A 17,241-nucleotide genomic window follows, 5' to 3' on the forward strand; every position below is an offset into this window, starting at 1 on the left:
TCATTCATCATGTGGCCGCCTGATTGGCACTGAAACTTTTTGAATTTGTTATTAACATCTTATTATTATTTTTATATACTGTGACAATGTTTCTTAATACGAAAGGGAGTGGGACGAATAAGAGAAGAAGAAGAGGAGATGACAAGTTGGAAAAGATTATGTGGATCCCATTAGTTTTTAATATTTAAAAAACATATAAATATTTACAAGGGTAATATTGGAAGTAGAAGGAAATATGATTAACATATATAATGTTAATTCAGTTTAGGTACTCCAAACACAAATATGAAATATTGGGTACCTAGACTGTAATGTCTCAAAACATTAGGTACCTTAACTGTCATTTACGTTATATAATATATGTATTATTATTTTTGGATAGAAATATAATATATTTGTTACATAGTAGCCATAGGTGTGGATTGGGCCGGTCCGAGCTCACCCTAAGGAATCAGCGTAGGCCTCACTTTTCCTCAGTCCTGAATGCCAGATAATCTCAACCCAGGACCGTCCTGTGGAGTGTGGACTGAAAAGCTCAGCCTAGGCCTTTTCCGGATCCAGGGTGCGTTCAGATTGATTGGGCTAAACTTACATGCCTAGTTTTTTTTTTCATTAAGAAATTCACATCTCTTGTATAATATAATAATTTGAGATACTACTTGCCCTTAGTAAAATTGTATAATACAACAAATAATATCATCAAATGTCTTGTTTTGTTAACTACGGATGAGGTCTCCAGAGATGGGGAGAGAAAGTGAGAGGATTCAAAGGTTGGGGTGCATGCTGGTCTTGGGAGGCGGACTGTTGAATCTTCACCATCAATCACTTCTCACAATGGTTTCAAGTCTCGATATTATATCGATTGTGTCGACAGTATCATATTGGTATCGGTCTTTGATCCTTGATCGATCCAAATCGATTACCTTCATTGTTTCAGGGGTAAAACAGTAAAAATTATACTTTTTAAAAAAACTTAAGGGAAAAGTCGACCGAGACTCACCATAAGGAAAGGGTTTGGAATGGATAAATGGAATGACTGGGTTAATGTAGCTGCTCTAGGCATAAAGAAGATTGGGGTTGGCATTGGACTAATCCTTGGCTCAAGTCATTGGGTTAATGCAGACAGGTCTCTATTAATGTCGTAGAGATCCGTTATTAACTATGAACAAATATTGAAAAGAAAAAAGAGACAATTTTTATTAAAATAGGCTTAGATGAGTACAAAAGAAACACAGAAACTTAGGAAAAACTCAGAAGGGACCAAACTATTAAAAAGAATGAAGGTACACACCAAAAAAACCCCAACTAAACCCCATAGAGGAGAGTGTAACTACAAATCAATGCAAATTGGTAAGATTTAGCAAACCTGAATTAAACTGTACCAATGCTACGCAAGACAATTGTCTCAACAGTTAGACCTGGTCCAAACCCTAATAGTACACCCCAATCAAACCCTTCTCCAGTTGTGGTTTTTCCTTTCTTCTTAGACTTATTCCTCATTTCATCTAAAATGAACATCACAGTGGGGCTCGACATATTACCAAATTCGCTCAATACTTTCCTTGATGCCTTCAGTTTCTCCTCCTTCAAACCAAGGGTCTTTTCAATCAGGTCCAAAATAGCAGGTCCACCAGGGTGAGACACCCAAAAAATGGAGTTCCAATCACTAATACCAACCTTGCTGAATGCTTCCTCCATGCATTTTCCGATGTTCCCAGCGATAGTTTTGGCCACATCCTTGGATAAACTGATTGAAAGACCTGATTGACGCAAGTGGCCTTCAACCATATCATCAGAGTCTGGGAGAATTCGAGTACCTGTAGAGAAGAGTTCGAACAATGGGCGCTCAACTGAGATGTCAGGGTCAGCACCAACTATCAAAGCTGCAGCACCATCTGCGAAAATTGCCTGCCCAAGTAGGGTGTGGAAGTCCGTCGCGGTAGGTCCTTTGAAGCCACTAACTGAGTTTAACTCCGAGCAAACAACGAGGACACGCGCACCTTTATTGTTCTCAGCAAGGTCTTTGGCAACACGGAGGACACTGCCACCACCGTAGCAGCCTAGATGATACATCATGACACGTCTGACAGTTGGTGAAAGACCAAGGAGCTTGATGAGTTGGAAGTCAGCACCGGGCGCATCAACACCAGAAATGGTAGTGAATACAACATGGGTGATCTTTGATTTGGGCTGCCCCCATTCATCGATGGCTTTTAAGGCCGCTTGTTGAGCCAACTTGGGAACCTCGACAACCATGATATCCTGGCGTGCATCAAGTGTTGAAGCCATAGGGTTGTAGAAGTCAGGGTTCTCCGCTATAATATCCTCAGTCATGTAGAGATGACGTTTTATGATTGTTGATCTGTCACCTGTTTTAGAAGGATAGAGAAAAAGAATAATGTCATTTCAATTAGAAATTTAGCTTAATTACTTGTATCCAAGTTCAAATTAAATGCAAAATACTTACAGATACGCTTGAACTTGTCCTTCAAATCAGTCATATGTTCACTCTTTGTGGATCTGAAGTAGAAATCAGGGAACTCAGGCTGATAGACACAGTTAGATGGATTTGCTGTGCCGATGGCCAAAACTGTGGCTGGACCTTGTGCCCGCTGAGCTTCATAGATTTCTCCAACTGAACCCATTGCTTGTTGCTCTCTTTTGGATATATGGATCCGAAGTGTGAGAAAAGCAGAAATATAGATGAATGAAAAGAGTAAGATGGAAGAGGAGGCTATAGAAAGTAGTGATGATTGGATGAAATAGGAATGGAAGATGCATGGGGGTTTTTATAGAAGACGGAAGTTTGAATGGATCAATTGGCTGGTATACCCATGTGTTGTATTTTATGATCACTTAGACGTACGTAGAAGCAGTCTGTTTTGAAACCCTTTTTTATTTTTATTTTTTTTAAATAAGTCAAAGAGACTTGAGAGTAATACTGATGTTGACCTACTTGATCCCCATTTGTTTGGAGACTCCGTCCCACTGACCTATACTCTAATGTGTATGGGTATGGGTACTTCAAAAAACATAAAATTTGGTGTGCGGGATGAGGGGTAGGGTCCGGGTCGATGGGGTTCGAAGGAGACGTGTTGTTTCTTTTTATCGTCCTGTGAGGCAACGGTGAGAGAACGGTGTTCTATATAATCATATACGTGTTGAATGGATCAATTGGCTGATGTACCCATGTGTTGAATTTTATGATCGCTTAGATATGGAAGCAGCCTTTTCTGAAACCCATTTTTTTTGGAAATGAAGTCAAAGAGTCTTAGAGTATTACTACAATCAATAGTTAAGTTTTGGGTCCCCACACCCCACACCCCACAACCCACACCCATCCCCCCCCCCCCCCCCCCAAAAAAAAAAAAAAAAAAAGAAATTGTATTTGAGACAACAGTGAGTGAGAGAACGTTGTTTCATGTATACGTTTGACTTGATGTCAATGCTTTGGTTGTGTATAGAAAAAGTTGAACAGCAGGCGCCTTGTTTGACTGATTAAGCTTTATCAATAATCATTTGTGTTAAAAACATATTACAGAAAGAATTAATTAAGTTAAATCAACCAAGTTTTGTATTTCTTTATAGCTTCACTTTGGAGCTGCAATTCATTTACAAGTTACAACAATAATTTCAATTAGAGAGTGTTTACTTAGTTATTCATCAATGCATGGTGAGTGGTCAATTTGTAACTTTTCCTATCGAGAAAATGGAGACCATAGATGCGGTGAGAAGCATCAACTATGCAAATTCAATTGACTTAGACCAAATCCATGGTATATTATGTATATATCCTTAAATTCTTTGATTACTTAATATATGTATATATATATATATATATATATTCAACAAATATTATAGGCACTCACTTTGTTAGAGTAATAAAAATTATTTTCAAAGACAATAGAAAGCAGAGCTAAACCTAAAAAAAAAATAATTGTGCATTAAGATGAAATATGGGTGCTTGATTCTTTGACTGATGAATTCCAAGATTTGGTCTTTTACTCATTTTTCTGGCCTCAAACAAGGTGGGCCTAGATGTCACCAAATCTATGCATATATCAAACTGAAATGACTTGGACCAAATGGAGTATCCTGACCCCCCACCCAAAAAAATAAACGTATTTGGACTAAAGTCATTATATGTGGCATTTAAACCTCTGTTCCATTATTCTCTATTTAATTTGTAATTCAACATTTCATTAGAGTTATAAATTGTGTTAAATTAAATTAATAAACAATTCCACAGATCAAATTTAATTGGAAAATGAGAATGCCACATCAACCCAAGACCTTGAAAAGAAGGGAAGTGTTGGCAAAGTTAGATACAACAATTAGATATGGAGGAAGGAAGTGTCCCATTACCTAGGTCATGGCTGTATAGGTGCTTTGTTTTATGTACGTAGACTAAGTGATATCCGGCTAATATTTACATGTGACCAATTTATTAGAAAATTTTGTCTCTGTTTTATGATTTTATATGGCAAAATAGTCTGGTCATAAAAGAGTTGATGTGTCGTTTAATTTGATAGTTGGATAGAGGGCATAGTTTAGATTAGCAATGTATCAAATTTCATAGTCTAATTCAATTAAATAGAATCATTAGTATTGATATGCATGTATATCAGTACTCTTGACATTACTATGCTTCCGACTTTGAGTATATACGTTCATACGATTTGAAGCCTCCCAACAAAAATAGCAAAAAGGAGAGATATGAACCTTTTTTTTGTGGAACTGATTGGCCATTGGGAGGGCGTCAACCAAACATGTCCAACCAATAAAAGATTGTTTTGGAATATTCAACTGGAACAAGCTGACCATTCCACCTTAGGAGCATGTTGACTAATCAAATCCCAAGTATACTAGGTAGAGAAGGAGCCGGCTGGGGAGGCCTTCAAATTAATCACTTTGTCTGGATCTATGATTTCAAATACCAACCAAGAGGGAGAGTATCCCACAAATGAAGAAGATCATCATCTAGTGGGGGAGTAGGAAGCCACTCACCATTCCTTAAGATTGTATTCACAAGCGCCATACAGTCTGAACCAATATCATATCAAATGCACTCATTGTAAGCGTTAAGTACACCAAGAGGGTGCCAAGGGTACAGCCACAACATAGTCTTACTTCCTTTGCCTACGATAAATTGCATATATGGCTCTACTTTCTTCTTATATTTCAAAACTTTCCACCAAACCTAAGAGTAGTTCTTCATAACTTGGACTATATATCCACAAAGAGTCATTCTTCAAGTATTGGTGATAAACCGAATTTGCCCATAGGAAATCTCCAAGTTTGGGAACACAAGAGCAAACCCTTATTTTTTTCTTTTTAATTAGAAAAGAAAAAAAAAAAATTCATATTATAGATAAAATATCCATGTTTGGGTTAGTACATGTTATATAGGATTTTGTAGTTATTGAGATCCAAGCTAAATGTTTGACAAAAAGTACTACTTTGTTACTAGGTTAAGCTTCAACAAAGCGATTGGGGTTCAAACTGTTCCGACAATGCTCAAATGCCACAAAGTAGTATTAGAATTCTAAAAAGTGTCCAGATCTTCTGCATCGCTCTAAACTTCTACCCTTCATCCCAACTCTTTGGTTTGCTTCAATCCAAGTAATAGGACCCTAATGCTTGCTTCAATGTGGTCTCCTATCATCCAAGTAAAGAGCAAGCCGAATTTGATTTATCTCATTCTCTATAATTTTTATGGAAACTTGACCTCACCAGTTCAGCAAGCTTGGTAAGCTTATTATCTCACGATTCGTGCAAATTTTCTTTCCTTGTTCTGATTTTTGTTTGTTTTGGCAACTAATTGTGCCAATGAACCTCCATGAATTAGGCTTACCATGTGTGAATAAGTTTACTGCATCTTTTACTTTTTAATCTCAGCCGCTAGATTAGCATTAGAAGGCTTGAGAATTAGGGTTCTGTTATCTGCTTCTTTCTTTTCTTATTTATATTTAATGTTCTCAATAACAAGGGAGTGCATGAATGGCAGAATTGAATTTGCTATGAGCAGACACCCGGTGTGTATAAATCTTAAAATCACGAAGAGTTTCATTAGTCTTGAAGAATTGTAGTTTTTTCCCCTTAAATATTTTCTCTCTCTTGTGTTTTTTTTTTGTTATTCTGTTAATCAAGGTGTCCGGGCCAGCTTACGTGCACCTCGACTAATCCTCAGGGAGATTAAAATAGCAACCCATTGCCACGGCCTCCACTTAAATCGCAAATGCATGGATGGGAAATCGAACCTGAGACTGTGCGCCTTCCACATAATCCCCAATTCACCCTTATCCTCGAGCTTACCAAAACTAAGAAGTGTGTTGTTGACTCTTCCAATGAGGCTGCATCATATTCCTCCTCAAAATTGAAATATTTTTAGATAGGACTTTCAATTTCTAAAACATATTTGATCATTACTTCATGTGATTATAATATTAACTTCAAATCATTCAATATTTGGTTATAAAATTTCACTTCACTTTGCTTCCAAAACCTTTTTTTTTTTTCCCCTCTGCTAAAGGCTTTAGAACTTTATTAAAAATCAGAGGAAAAAAAAAAAATTCAAGAGAGTGACTGCGAATTCCCCACCTTCGGCAATGCCATAAGTAGGAAAAACTTAGACATTAAATACAAAATCTAAACCTTGGTCTAGATAAAACATCATGCATCAACTCATCTCTGATATAAGAAGGGAAAGAATTGAAATCACCTGATCTATTATTTTTAGTTGCATACTTAGCCAAAAAATTTGCAACAATGTTTGCTTCCCTAAAACAATAAGTAATCTTCCATCGAATCGAGCCAAGATATTGGCTAATGCCAATCCATTCTTGTAGGACAAACTACGAGATGCATTTTGCCTGAACTGCCATCACCAAAACTTTTGAGTCTGCTTCTATCCAAAGCTGAGAGATTCCAAGGAATTTTGCTCTATATAATCCAAAACCCTTTGCTATACTATGTAAAATAAAAATTACATGTAAAATATATCATTACTAAATATAATTTAAAAAATTAAGTAGTTTATACAATCATATTGGATCACATGGGATAATGATTAAAAACGTTTCTTTTTTAAATATGAAAATTTTATTTTTCTTCCCATTAAATTCCTCTTACAGAGCCAATTTTATATGATAAAATGATCTCATCTTTACACTTGATCTTATAACAGTCCCAACATCCCCATTTGTATTTGATTAAAAGAAGCTTAAACGAGTACAAATATCGAAACTTTGGAAAGGGATCTTCGCCCCTATCTAAACAACAAATGTAAGAAACCAAAACACTACATCAACTCATAAATGGGAGTTCCCCATGTGAAGAGCTCAAAGGACCAAATAATCAAAGCAATGCAATAAAGGCATAAGATATAGAGCTAAAAGGAAAACCCCAACTCAACCCCATGAGCAGAGTGTGGCCACAAATCAATGCAAATTGTTAAGATCAGCAAGCTATAATTAAATTGTATTAATGCTACGCAAGACAGTTGTCTCCACAGTTAAACCTGGTCCAAATCCTAATAGCACACCCCAATCAAACCCTTCTCCAGTTGTGGCTTTCCCTTCCTTCTTAGACATCTTTCTCATCTCATCCAAAATGAACATCACAGTGGGGCTCGACATATTACCAAATTCGCTCAACACTTTCCTTGATGCCTTCAGTTTCTCCTCCTTCAAACCAAGGGTCTTTTCAATTAGGTCCAAAATCGCCGGGCCGCCAGGGTGAGACACCCAAAAAATGGAGTTCCAATCTCTAATACCAACCTTGCTGAATGCTTCCTCCATGCATTTTCCGATGTTCCCAGCAATAGTTTTGGCTACATCCTTGGATAAGCTAATTGAAAGACCTGATTGACGCAAGTGACCTTCAACCATATCATCTGAGTCTGGGAGAATTTGTGTACCTGCTGAGAAGAGTTGAAACAGTGGGCGCTCAACTGAAGTGTCAGGGTCAGCACCAACTATTAAAGCTGCAGCACCATCTGCAAAGATTGCCTGCCCAAGTAGGGTGTGGAAGTCGGTCGCGGTAGGTCCTTTGAAGCCACTAACTGAGTTTAACTCCGAGCAAACAACGAGGACGCGCGCACCTTTATTGTTCTCAGCAAGGTCTTTGGCAACATGGAGGACACTGCCACCACCGTAGCAGCCTAGATGATACATCATGACACGTCTGACGGTGGGTGAAAGGCCAAGGAGCTTGATGAGTTGGAAGTCGGCACCCGGTGCATCAACACCAGAAATGGTAGTGAATACAACATGGGTGATCTTTGATTTGGGCTGTCCCCATTCATCGATGGCTTTTAAGGCTGCTTGTCGAGCCAACTTGGGAACCTCGACTACCATAATATCTTGGCGTGCATCAAGTGTTGGAGCCGTAGGGTTGTAGAAGTCAGGGTTCTCCGCTATAATATCCTCAGTCATGTATAGATGACGTTTTATGATTGTTGATCTGTCACCTGTTTTAGAAGCATATATAGAGAAAAGGAATGTCAAACCAAATACAGGAGTCCTATTATCTTTATTAGTTATTTTCAGAAATGCAGTAAGTACTTACAGATACGCTTGAACTTGTCCTTCAAATCAGTCATATGTTCACTCTTTGTGGATTTGAAGTAGAAATCTGGGAACTCAGGCTGATAAATACAGTTGGTTGGATTGGCTGTACCGATGGCCAGAACCGTGGCTGGACCTTGGGAGCAGTGGGCTTCATAGATTTCTCCAACTGAACCCATTGCTTGTTGCTCTTTTTTGGATAGAAGAATGAATTAAGATGGAAAGGAAGGATATAGAAACTAGCAAGTGATGATTTGAAGAAATAGAGGAATGAATTAAGATGGAATAGAAAGCTATAGAAACTAGGAAGAAAGTGATAATTTGATAAAATAGCAAGATAGATGCGTAGGGTTTTATAGAAGTTGGAAGTTTGAATGGATCCGATATTGGCTGATTCAACAACCATGTCTTAAAAAAAAAAAAAAAAAGTTACAGAAGTTGGAATAGCCTTTTTGAAAAAAAAAAAAAAAAAAAAAAAAACAAAGGTTTACAGAAGTTGGAAGTAGCCTTTTTTTGAAAACAAGTCAAAGAAGCTTAGAGTGATAGTACCACTAATAATTGACTAAGTTTTGGGCCATCTTAAATGACCTTTTCTTTTGAGACTCCGTCACATTAACTTAATAATTTTGGTGCAGGGTTACGGTTTTTCTGGGATGTGGGTTGGTGGTTGCCTGGGTTCGAAGGAAATGTGAGGATTCTTTTTTCATCTAGGGGTCGACTTCAACTAGGGAAATGGCATATGAGACAACGGTGTTTCATATATATTGTTTTGTATCCATCAGTTTTGGTTGTGTAAAAAAAAGTTGAACCTGAGCTTTTTTTTTTTTATTCATTAAGGTTAGTGAAAAGGATCTCTCTCCTTCCTTTGACAAAGTTCCCGCCATCCTTTTCATTGCAGCCCTCTCATTGGTTGAACTGTTAGTTTCAAAAAAGCCGGTGACATCATGGATTTAGTTCTCGGTATCATTATCGGTATCAGTCTCTATCAATACCAATGAGAGGGTATCAGAGGATCTATGGATATTAGTCCCTTTTGCACCTTACTTTTCAGAAAAGTATGCTTTTTACTGTTTTATCCCTGAAATGATACGGATAACCTATCCGGATTGGTCAAGGATTGGGGATCAGTTTCAGCCAATATTGATATGATACGGCCGATATGATACCGATACTTGAAAGCATGGGTGGCATACCTAACCTCCTTCCTTAAGGTTATTATGATCTTTTGTGTTAATATAAATTGTCTAGATCTTTGTACCTTAATGATTTGAAATTTTTAATCTTTTTAATTTTGAACATTTATATATTACTAGCCAGTCTGGTGTAGGTAACAGCAACACACAAGGGTAATGGGAAGGGGTGCGGGAGCTAGCTTCTTCAGTGCCCTTCTGTAGTGTGGTCTTTTTACTCTTGCCTGTATTAAGGCGTAGGTTATACCAGATTGACAGAATTATTTTTCCTATACTTTAACTCGAGACCTATAAATATGGACTTTACGCACTACAACCTCACCAATAGTACTAAGCAGTTGTTATTTGTTATTTACTTAGTCATGCATCAATGCATGGTGATGAAGTATTAAATGAACGATAGAAAATGGAGACCATGGTTGTGGTAATAGCATCAACTATGCAAATTCAATCGACTAGGACCAAATGCGAAGGTATGTCATCTGTTTATATATCATTTAATTTCTTTGACTTGGACAATGGAGATCATGTATCCATTTCCGGTCATGTGGCGGGTTCATCTTGTCATTCCATCCGTTGGATTTGCCATGTGGTAAATGCATTCACCTAGAGATCAAAACATAATAAATTCAACTTTACACACTGGCCATTTAATCATAAATAAAAGAATTCGAGTGCCAACTATGGGCACTTTGGAATTCTTCTGTACGAGGGCGTTTCGTTTTTGAATGATATAGAATGTGTTTGATAATATTTACTTGGGAGCATTTCATTTTATATTTTTGGATTAAAAATATATTTGGATTTTGTATTACAAAATTTTTCTTAAATTTTATGCAAACTTATTTTTTACCCATTCTAAAACCATGATCCTCTCATCTAATACCATGTGTCTTTGAATTTGGATCATCTCCATTCGGATGGCATCCGGCTGTACCATCCAACCCCATCTCACACCACCCAAGGGCCCTGTGTCTTGCATATATCAGCTTCACCTATGTGCCGCATCATAACAAATATATTTACATTATAATGTAGAAGTTAAAATACCTAGATGGAAGTAAAATTTAAATACCTTAATGGAATAATTAACTATATATGATGTAGGTTTAGATAGAATGGCTTTGATGTCCTCTATTATCTCTCTTTGTAACTTCGGATATAAGAAACTTAATCGAGTACCAAGTTTCCTCTTTCCCCCTTTGTACCCAGAGACAACCGAACCCACATGTTCATTCTCTATAAATCAACCTGGAACTTCATGAGATGTCTTGATCCGAAGGTAGATTGGGGTTCTTCATATGATTCAAGAATTGTATTCCAAGGCACTAAGCAATTAGTTGGAGATGTTTGGTGGATGAGCTCCCTTCTAAGGATTAGATGTGAAAGTGCAGGGTCTTGTTTGTTCCCTATTGTTGGGGAGGGGGGGATTAGAGTGTAGGGGTCACTTGTTTTTTAAGTATTCCGTTAACAAAATAATTTGGAGAGATATTTTGAGCCTCTGCTGGTCTGCTTCCCTCCTAGAAGTCCAGGGACTGACATCCTTTTAGAAGCTAGTTGGATTAAGAGCTAGGGTCTTAAGGTTCTATTGGTTCAATTGGCAAGCCGGCGTTCTGTACAATGATTTTCCACATTTGCAAAGAGAGGAACTTCCTGTTTGTAATTGTTTTAATCCTGTTTGTAATAAATTAATATTATCTATTAAAAAAAAAAAAACTTGCAATCTACTTGGATGCATTTGAATCAATTTTCTAAGCTTTAATGGAGACTAGACATAGGGAATGAGAGAGAATGGTGTTGGTGTGAACAAGAAAAATCTTATCATTTTTTGGGTGGCAATTTCATTGATCTTTTATTGTAAGATAATAATTAATGTGAAAAAGATCCCTACCTAATCGTGCATGTGCCTTTAAATCTAGATACAGTGATTGGTGGAAAGATCATATCCAATAATTAGTTTATTATCTAAAAGATATATATATATATATATATTTTAGAATTGAAAGGTTAACGATATGCTAATGAATTGTTTATCTACATATTAAAAAAGGATAATTTAGATTGACTCTTTGTCTCAACTGATGATAATGCTGAAGGTGGAATAAACGATCCAAAGGTTTATATTTGTATACTCTGATTTCTCTGACTTACCCCAATTTTTAATGATATCTATTTGCTTGAATTTTAAGGGAAAAAGGGTAGTTTAGTATAAAAAATTGAATGTCTCTCAGTCAAACTGTGGTTAATGGGGAAAAAAAAACCTTGGAATTTTATATGATTAGATGATCATTTCTTTATGCTGGATAAAACAGTCTCCCAACATACTCATTTTTAATTGAAGAAAATTAACAAGTAGAAATATAGAAACTTAAGAAAGAGGGCCATCGGCCTTTCCTAAACAACAAATGCCAAAAATGTAAAACCCCACATCAATACATAATGGGCGTTCAAAAGCACGCAGAAAATCAAAGGAATAAGGCACAAACTATAGTGCTATATCGGAAACCATATAGAGACATATCAACACAAATTGGTAAGATTAGCAAGTTCAAATTAAACTGTTCCAATGCTACGAAGGACAATTGTCTCCACAGTTAGACCTGGTCCAAACCCTAATAGCACACCCCAATCATACCCTTCTCCAGTTGTGGTTTTCCCTTCCTTCTTAGACTTGTTCCTCATCTCATCTAAAATGAACATCACAGTGGGACTAGACATATTACCAAATTCGCTCAGCACTTTCCTTGATGCTTTCAGCTTCTCCTCCTTCAAACCAAGGGTTTTTTCAATGAGGTCCAAAATTGCTGGGCCACCAGGGTGAGATATCCAAAAAATGGAGTTCCAATCACTAATACCAACTTTGCTGAATGCTTCCTCCAAGCACTTTCCGATGTTCCCAGCTATAGTTTTGGCTACATCCTTGGATAAGCTGATTGAAAGACCTGCTTGACGCAAGTGGCCTTCAACCATATCATCTGAGTCTGGGAGAATTCGAGTACCTGTCGAAAAGAGTTGAAACAATGGACGCTCAACTAATGTGTCAGGGTCTGCACCAACTATTAAAGCTGCAGCGCCATCTGCGAATATTGCTTGCCCAAGTAGGGTGTGGAAGTCCGTCGTGGTAGGTCCCTTGAAGCCACTTACAGAGTTCAACTCCGAGCAAACAACAAGAACACGGGCACCCTTATTGTTCTCAGCAAGGTCCTTGGCAACGCGGAGGACACTGCCACCACCGTAGCAGCCTAGATGATACATCATGACACGTCTAACGGTTGGTGAAAGACCTAGGAGCTTAATGAGTTGGAAGTCGGCACCAGGTGCATCAACACCAGAAATGGTAGTGAATACAACATGGGTGATCTTTGATTTGGGCTGTCCCCATTCATCGATGGCTTTCAACGCTGCTTCCTTAGCCAACTTGGGAAGCTCAACAACCATAATATCTTGGCGTGCATCAAGTGATGGAGCGGTAGGGTTGTAGAAGTCAGGGTTCTCCGCGATAATATCTTCAGTCATGTAGAGATGACGTTTTATGATTGTTGATCTGTCACCTGTTTTAGAAGTACAGAGAAAAGGAATGTCATTTCAATTAGCAATTTAGCTTAGTATCCAAGTTCAAATTAAATGCATGCAGGAGAGCAGACTACTTACAGATACGCTTGAACTTGTCCTTCAAATCAGTCATATGCTCACTCTTTGTGGATCTGAAGTAGAAATCAGGGAACTCAGGCTGATACATACAATTGGTTGGATTTGCTGTGCCGATGGCCAGAACTGTGGCTGGACCCTGTGCGCGCTGAGCTTCATAGATTTCTCCAACTGAACCCATCCTTGTTTTTTTCTTATGGATATATAGGTTCAAATTTAGGGAGGGAAAGCCCTAAATAAAGGAATGAATGAAGATGGAAGGGAAGGCTATAGAAAGTAGAAAGAGATGATTGGATTGATGAAACGGCAAGAGAGATGCATGGGGTTTTATAGAAGTGGGAAGTTTGAATGGATCCATTGGCTGATGCAACCATGTGTTGAATTTTATGATAACTTGGACGTGGAAGGAGCCTGTTTTGAATTATTATTATTATTTTTTTAAATAATTCAAAGAGGCTTAGAGAAGTAACTCTATTTCTTAGAAGAAGTGATTGTCGGCAAATTATTCAGCTTTGTTTGGAGACTCCGTCACCTTGACTTATATGGCCGGGTAGTTGAAAGAGGATCTATCTAACAAATAAATAAATAAATAAATAAATAATTAATTAATGTTATCAAGAGAAGACCCGGGGGGTTGGCATGTGAGATAACGGTGGGAGAACGATGTTTTCATATGTATTATCAGCACTCTAATTGTGCTGATATGTATGTACTATCTTTGACTTGAAAAAAAAAATAGTATGTTTGACATGAACAGGCGCCTTGTTTGATTAATTGTCTAATTTTGTATTTTTAATGATTTCAATTTCTTTAATTTTTTTTTTTTTAAATTTTGGACACATATTTTTCGGAGAAGATAAAAACTCAATCCGATGGTGCGCTACCGTGTCTCTTGACTTACGGGCGAAAAAATGACCACCCTACCTCGTATCGAATGCCTTAATACATACTCTCATAGGTCTTGTGCTGGTATAAGACTACACAATAGCCATATCCTAAAAGAAAACAAGAAAAAAAAAAGACATGACTTTCACTTTCATGTGGTTCACTAATTTAGTCGCCAAACCTTAAAAGATGCATAACAATAACAAAGTCAGACCTGTATCGTCCCGGGACTGAAGGTGCACATATATTTCCTTTACAACAATTTCCAATCAGTGACTGTTGTTTGGTTAATCATGCATCAATGCATGGTGATGGGGATTTTAAATGAAGAAAGAAAGTGGGGACCATGGTTACGGTGATAAGCATCAACTATGCAAATTCAATGGACTTGGACTAAAGGCATGTATGGTCTCCATTTGTTTTCTTTGACTTGGACAAAGGATATCATGTATCCATATTCCATCATGTGGCAGGTGCATATAGTCATTCCATCCATTGGATGTGCCACGTGGTAAATACATGCATTCACCTAGAGATTCCTCTCTAGATGGGTCTCCATCAATCATCAATGTATGACCATTCTTTTGTATTTTTGATTGAATTTTTCTTATTTCTATAACTTTTTTGGACCAAGTTTATGAGAATTCGTTGGTCATGGGGCTTCAGATTTGCACCAAAGGGTATCAGGATGATTTTTTAGAGAACATGTCAAAACCCTATAGGTGTATATGAACCCTAAGATAGTGTGGTAAAACTTCACATGTGGTGAATATAAACTTTCTCTAAATCTATAACGAAACTCGAGTGCCAACTTACAAACTTTAGAATTATGTTGTACGAGAGCGCTTTGTTTCTAAACGATAAGAATGTGTTTGATAATCCTTATTTTTTTGTATGTTAGTGTACTAAATTATGTGTAACATATGCTATATTTGAGAAATATATAGGCAAGGTATGGCTGAGTTTATTGTTCATTTTTGTACTGTGTACACTGCCAACCCAGGGTACGGAACCAAACTAACTTTTTGAGCTAGTTTAAATGAAGCTTCAACCCAAAATATGGTTGATTAGTGGGCCCCATTGTCCAGTTGTGGGTGTAAATTTAGTCTGACAAATTTATCTGGAATCGTATTAACCTTGCTTCAACTATGCATTTAGATGTCAATACTTGCAGTTCAAAATTTCCTTCAAGACTTCATTGTCTTGAAAGTTGCTAAAGATCAAAGAAATACAACACTAATTGTTATAACTACATATTTGTACATCACCAAGAAGGCTAGATTAATTTCGGAAAAAAAGTATCAATTTAGTTAGTAGGCTTGAGAAAAAAATGTGGTATGAACAGAATTTTATAAACATAAAAAAAGAAAAAGAAAAAAAGAGGTATAGCAATCCAAGGCCACGATTTGGTACGATTGTCAGAGAGAAGTTTTTGTTCAAATCTTCAGAGGCACTCCAGATTTCCTCCAATCCCCATCTGTCAGCTCTTGCATGTTTCATCCCATAGATTAGGCCTCAAACGGTGACTTCAACAATTTTTCTTAGTATCATGTATTCTGCATAGTGTGAGATTCAGTTGTTTGATAATCGAGCATTCTATTATATTTTTTTCGAATGAGTGTAATAATTTTTTTCGTTTATTTTATGCCAACTTACTTTTCAACCTATTGGAAAACCTTACTACTCTAATTCAATACCATGTGTTTTGCACAAATCATATCACTTGTACATTTACATTATGAAATACCCCTAATTAAGCACAAGTTAAAATATCTAGATTGAACTGAATAAAGTAGTAATAGCTAGTTAAAACAAATTATTGCCCACTGATTAAGTATATAAATAAATAAATAATAGATTTTTTGTTTTATCAATTTTTTTATCGGATTTGATTTGGTCCATCTGATCGGTCTTATCAATCCAATCGGCACAAACCATATATATTCTATAGCAATAGCATACCAAATAGTAATTCGGTATAGAAACCTCATACTAATGACATATCGAATATGTTCAGTTCATATTCAGCACAGTATTGATACAATATAGTGTGTTTTTTCATATCATATCATATACCAATATTGTATCAAATAATGTCTCGATATAGAAATCTCATATCGATACCATATTAAATAAATTTAATTCAATACGATATCAGTTTTAGTTCTCCGTTTTTATATAGATTGACAGCTAGGACATATCCTACCTATACGATACACACAATAATAAACTGCCAGTAGGGTTCATATGACGAACACTAGGATAGCCTAGTAGTGGCAGCTTCGGCTTGAAGAGCCGGCGCCCAGGAGAGGAGGTCATGGGATCAAACCTTGATGTACGCTTTGTGTGTGCATGAATGGATGTGTGTATGAATAGCTGATCGTTGGCCCTGCTAGCGCCCAGTAGACTGGCCATTGGCCAGTGGTGCTTAGTAGGATATCAATAGAAGCAACCTTGTAGTATTCCATTGTCAATTGCTATGAACAAGAGGGAAATACTGTTTCTCATGATGACAAAGTCACCACTTGAAACAATAATCAAACAACCACAAACAGCAAATAATAAGGTTGAAAACACCTCTGCATGATGTAGCAACTCCCAATTAATGAAGAACATAATTGTGTTGCTAAGGCAAGTCAATTAGGTACTCATCCACCAATTTGTAGCAATTTGGGTGATCTTCTTGAAGTGGGCATAAAAATATTAAGGTCTGTTTGATGGATAAAAATGGGTGGAAATTTGTGAGGGTGGGTCTTACATGTTGTGGGTAGAATTGATAAAAAATGAATAAGAAAGGGGGAAAAAAAAGGAATATATAAATTTTAGTTGGATCCATCTCTACGAGAAATAGAAGAAATGGAAGTGAGATGGAATTCTATGAGAAATAGAAAAAAATAGGAGGAAGAAAGAGACCGACTCAAAATAATCTTAGATACAAAACAATTTTCTAT

The 17,241-nt window shown here is 37.0% G+C and overlaps 3 protein-coding genes across 3 annotated transcripts; all 3 read right to left on the reverse strand.

The window, feature by feature from the left end:
* Positions 1-1,172: 1,172 nt before the first annotated feature.
* Positions 1,173-2,818, reverse strand: LOC122091369 (chalcone synthase-like). Its single transcript, XM_042661257.1, has 2 exons — positions 2,468-2,818; positions 1,173-2,369 (listed from the first exon to the last, which is right to left on the reverse strand). The coding sequence occupies exons 1-2, from the start codon at positions 2,643-2,645 to the stop codon at positions 1,372-1,374; spliced, it is 1,176 nt and encodes a 391-aa protein (XP_042517191.1). The 5' UTR covers positions 2,646-2,818; the 3' UTR covers positions 1,173-1,371.
* Positions 2,819-7,175: 4,357 nt separating this feature from the next.
* Positions 7,176-8,799, reverse strand: LOC122091370 (chalcone synthase 2-like). Its single transcript, XM_042661258.1, has 2 exons — positions 8,569-8,799; positions 7,176-8,470 (listed from the first exon to the last, which is right to left on the reverse strand). Exons 1-2 carry the CDS (start codon positions 8,744-8,746, stop codon positions 7,473-7,475), a joined length of 1,176 nt encoding a protein of 391 aa, XP_042517192.1. The 5' UTR covers positions 8,747-8,799; the 3' UTR covers positions 7,176-7,472.
* A 3,247-nt stretch (positions 8,800-12,046) lies between these two features.
* On the reverse strand, positions 12,047-13,722 carry LOC122091808 (chalcone synthase 2-like). Its single transcript, XM_042661957.1, has 2 exons — positions 13,409-13,722; positions 12,047-13,308 (listed from the first exon to the last, which is right to left on the reverse strand). Exons 1-2 carry the CDS (start codon positions 13,584-13,586, stop codon positions 12,311-12,313), a joined length of 1,176 nt encoding a protein of 391 aa, XP_042517891.1. The 5' UTR covers positions 13,587-13,722; the 3' UTR covers positions 12,047-12,310.
* Between the last annotated feature and the right edge of the window lie 3,519 nt (positions 13,723-17,241).

Source organism: Macadamia integrifolia, chromosome 10 (assembly GCF_013358625.1).
Source record: "Macadamia integrifolia cultivar HAES 741 chromosome 10, SCU_Mint_v3, whole genome shotgun sequence".
NCBI classification, from domain to species: Eukaryota; Viridiplantae; Streptophyta; class Magnoliopsida; order Proteales; family Proteaceae; genus Macadamia; species Macadamia integrifolia.

Excerpts from the sequence above, each read along its gene's own strand:
- LOC122091370 (XM_042661258.1), bottom strand. The coding sequence starts at position 8,746 with ATGGGTTCAGTTGGAGAAATCTATGAAGCCCACTGCTCCCAAGGTCCA. Across the intron at positions 8,471-8,568 it reads GGACAAGTTCAAGCGTATCT|GTGACAGATCAACAATCATA; the intron begins GTAAGTACTTAC and ends CTTCTAAAACAG.
- LOC122091369 (XM_042661257.1), bottom strand. The coding sequence starts at position 2,645 with ATGGGTTCAGTTGGAGAAATCTATGAAGCTCAGCGGGCACAAGGTCCA. Across the intron at positions 2,370-2,467 it reads GGACAAGTTCAAGCGTATCT|GTGACAGATCAACAATCATA; the intron begins GTAAGTATTTTG and ends CTTCTAAAACAG.
- LOC122091808 (XM_042661957.1), bottom strand. The coding sequence starts at position 13,586 with ATGGGTTCAGTTGGAGAAATCTATGAAGCTCAGCGCGCACAGGGTCCA. Across the intron at positions 13,309-13,408 it reads GGACAAGTTCAAGCGTATCT|GTGACAGATCAACAATCATA; the intron begins GTAAGTAGTCTG and ends CTTCTAAAACAG.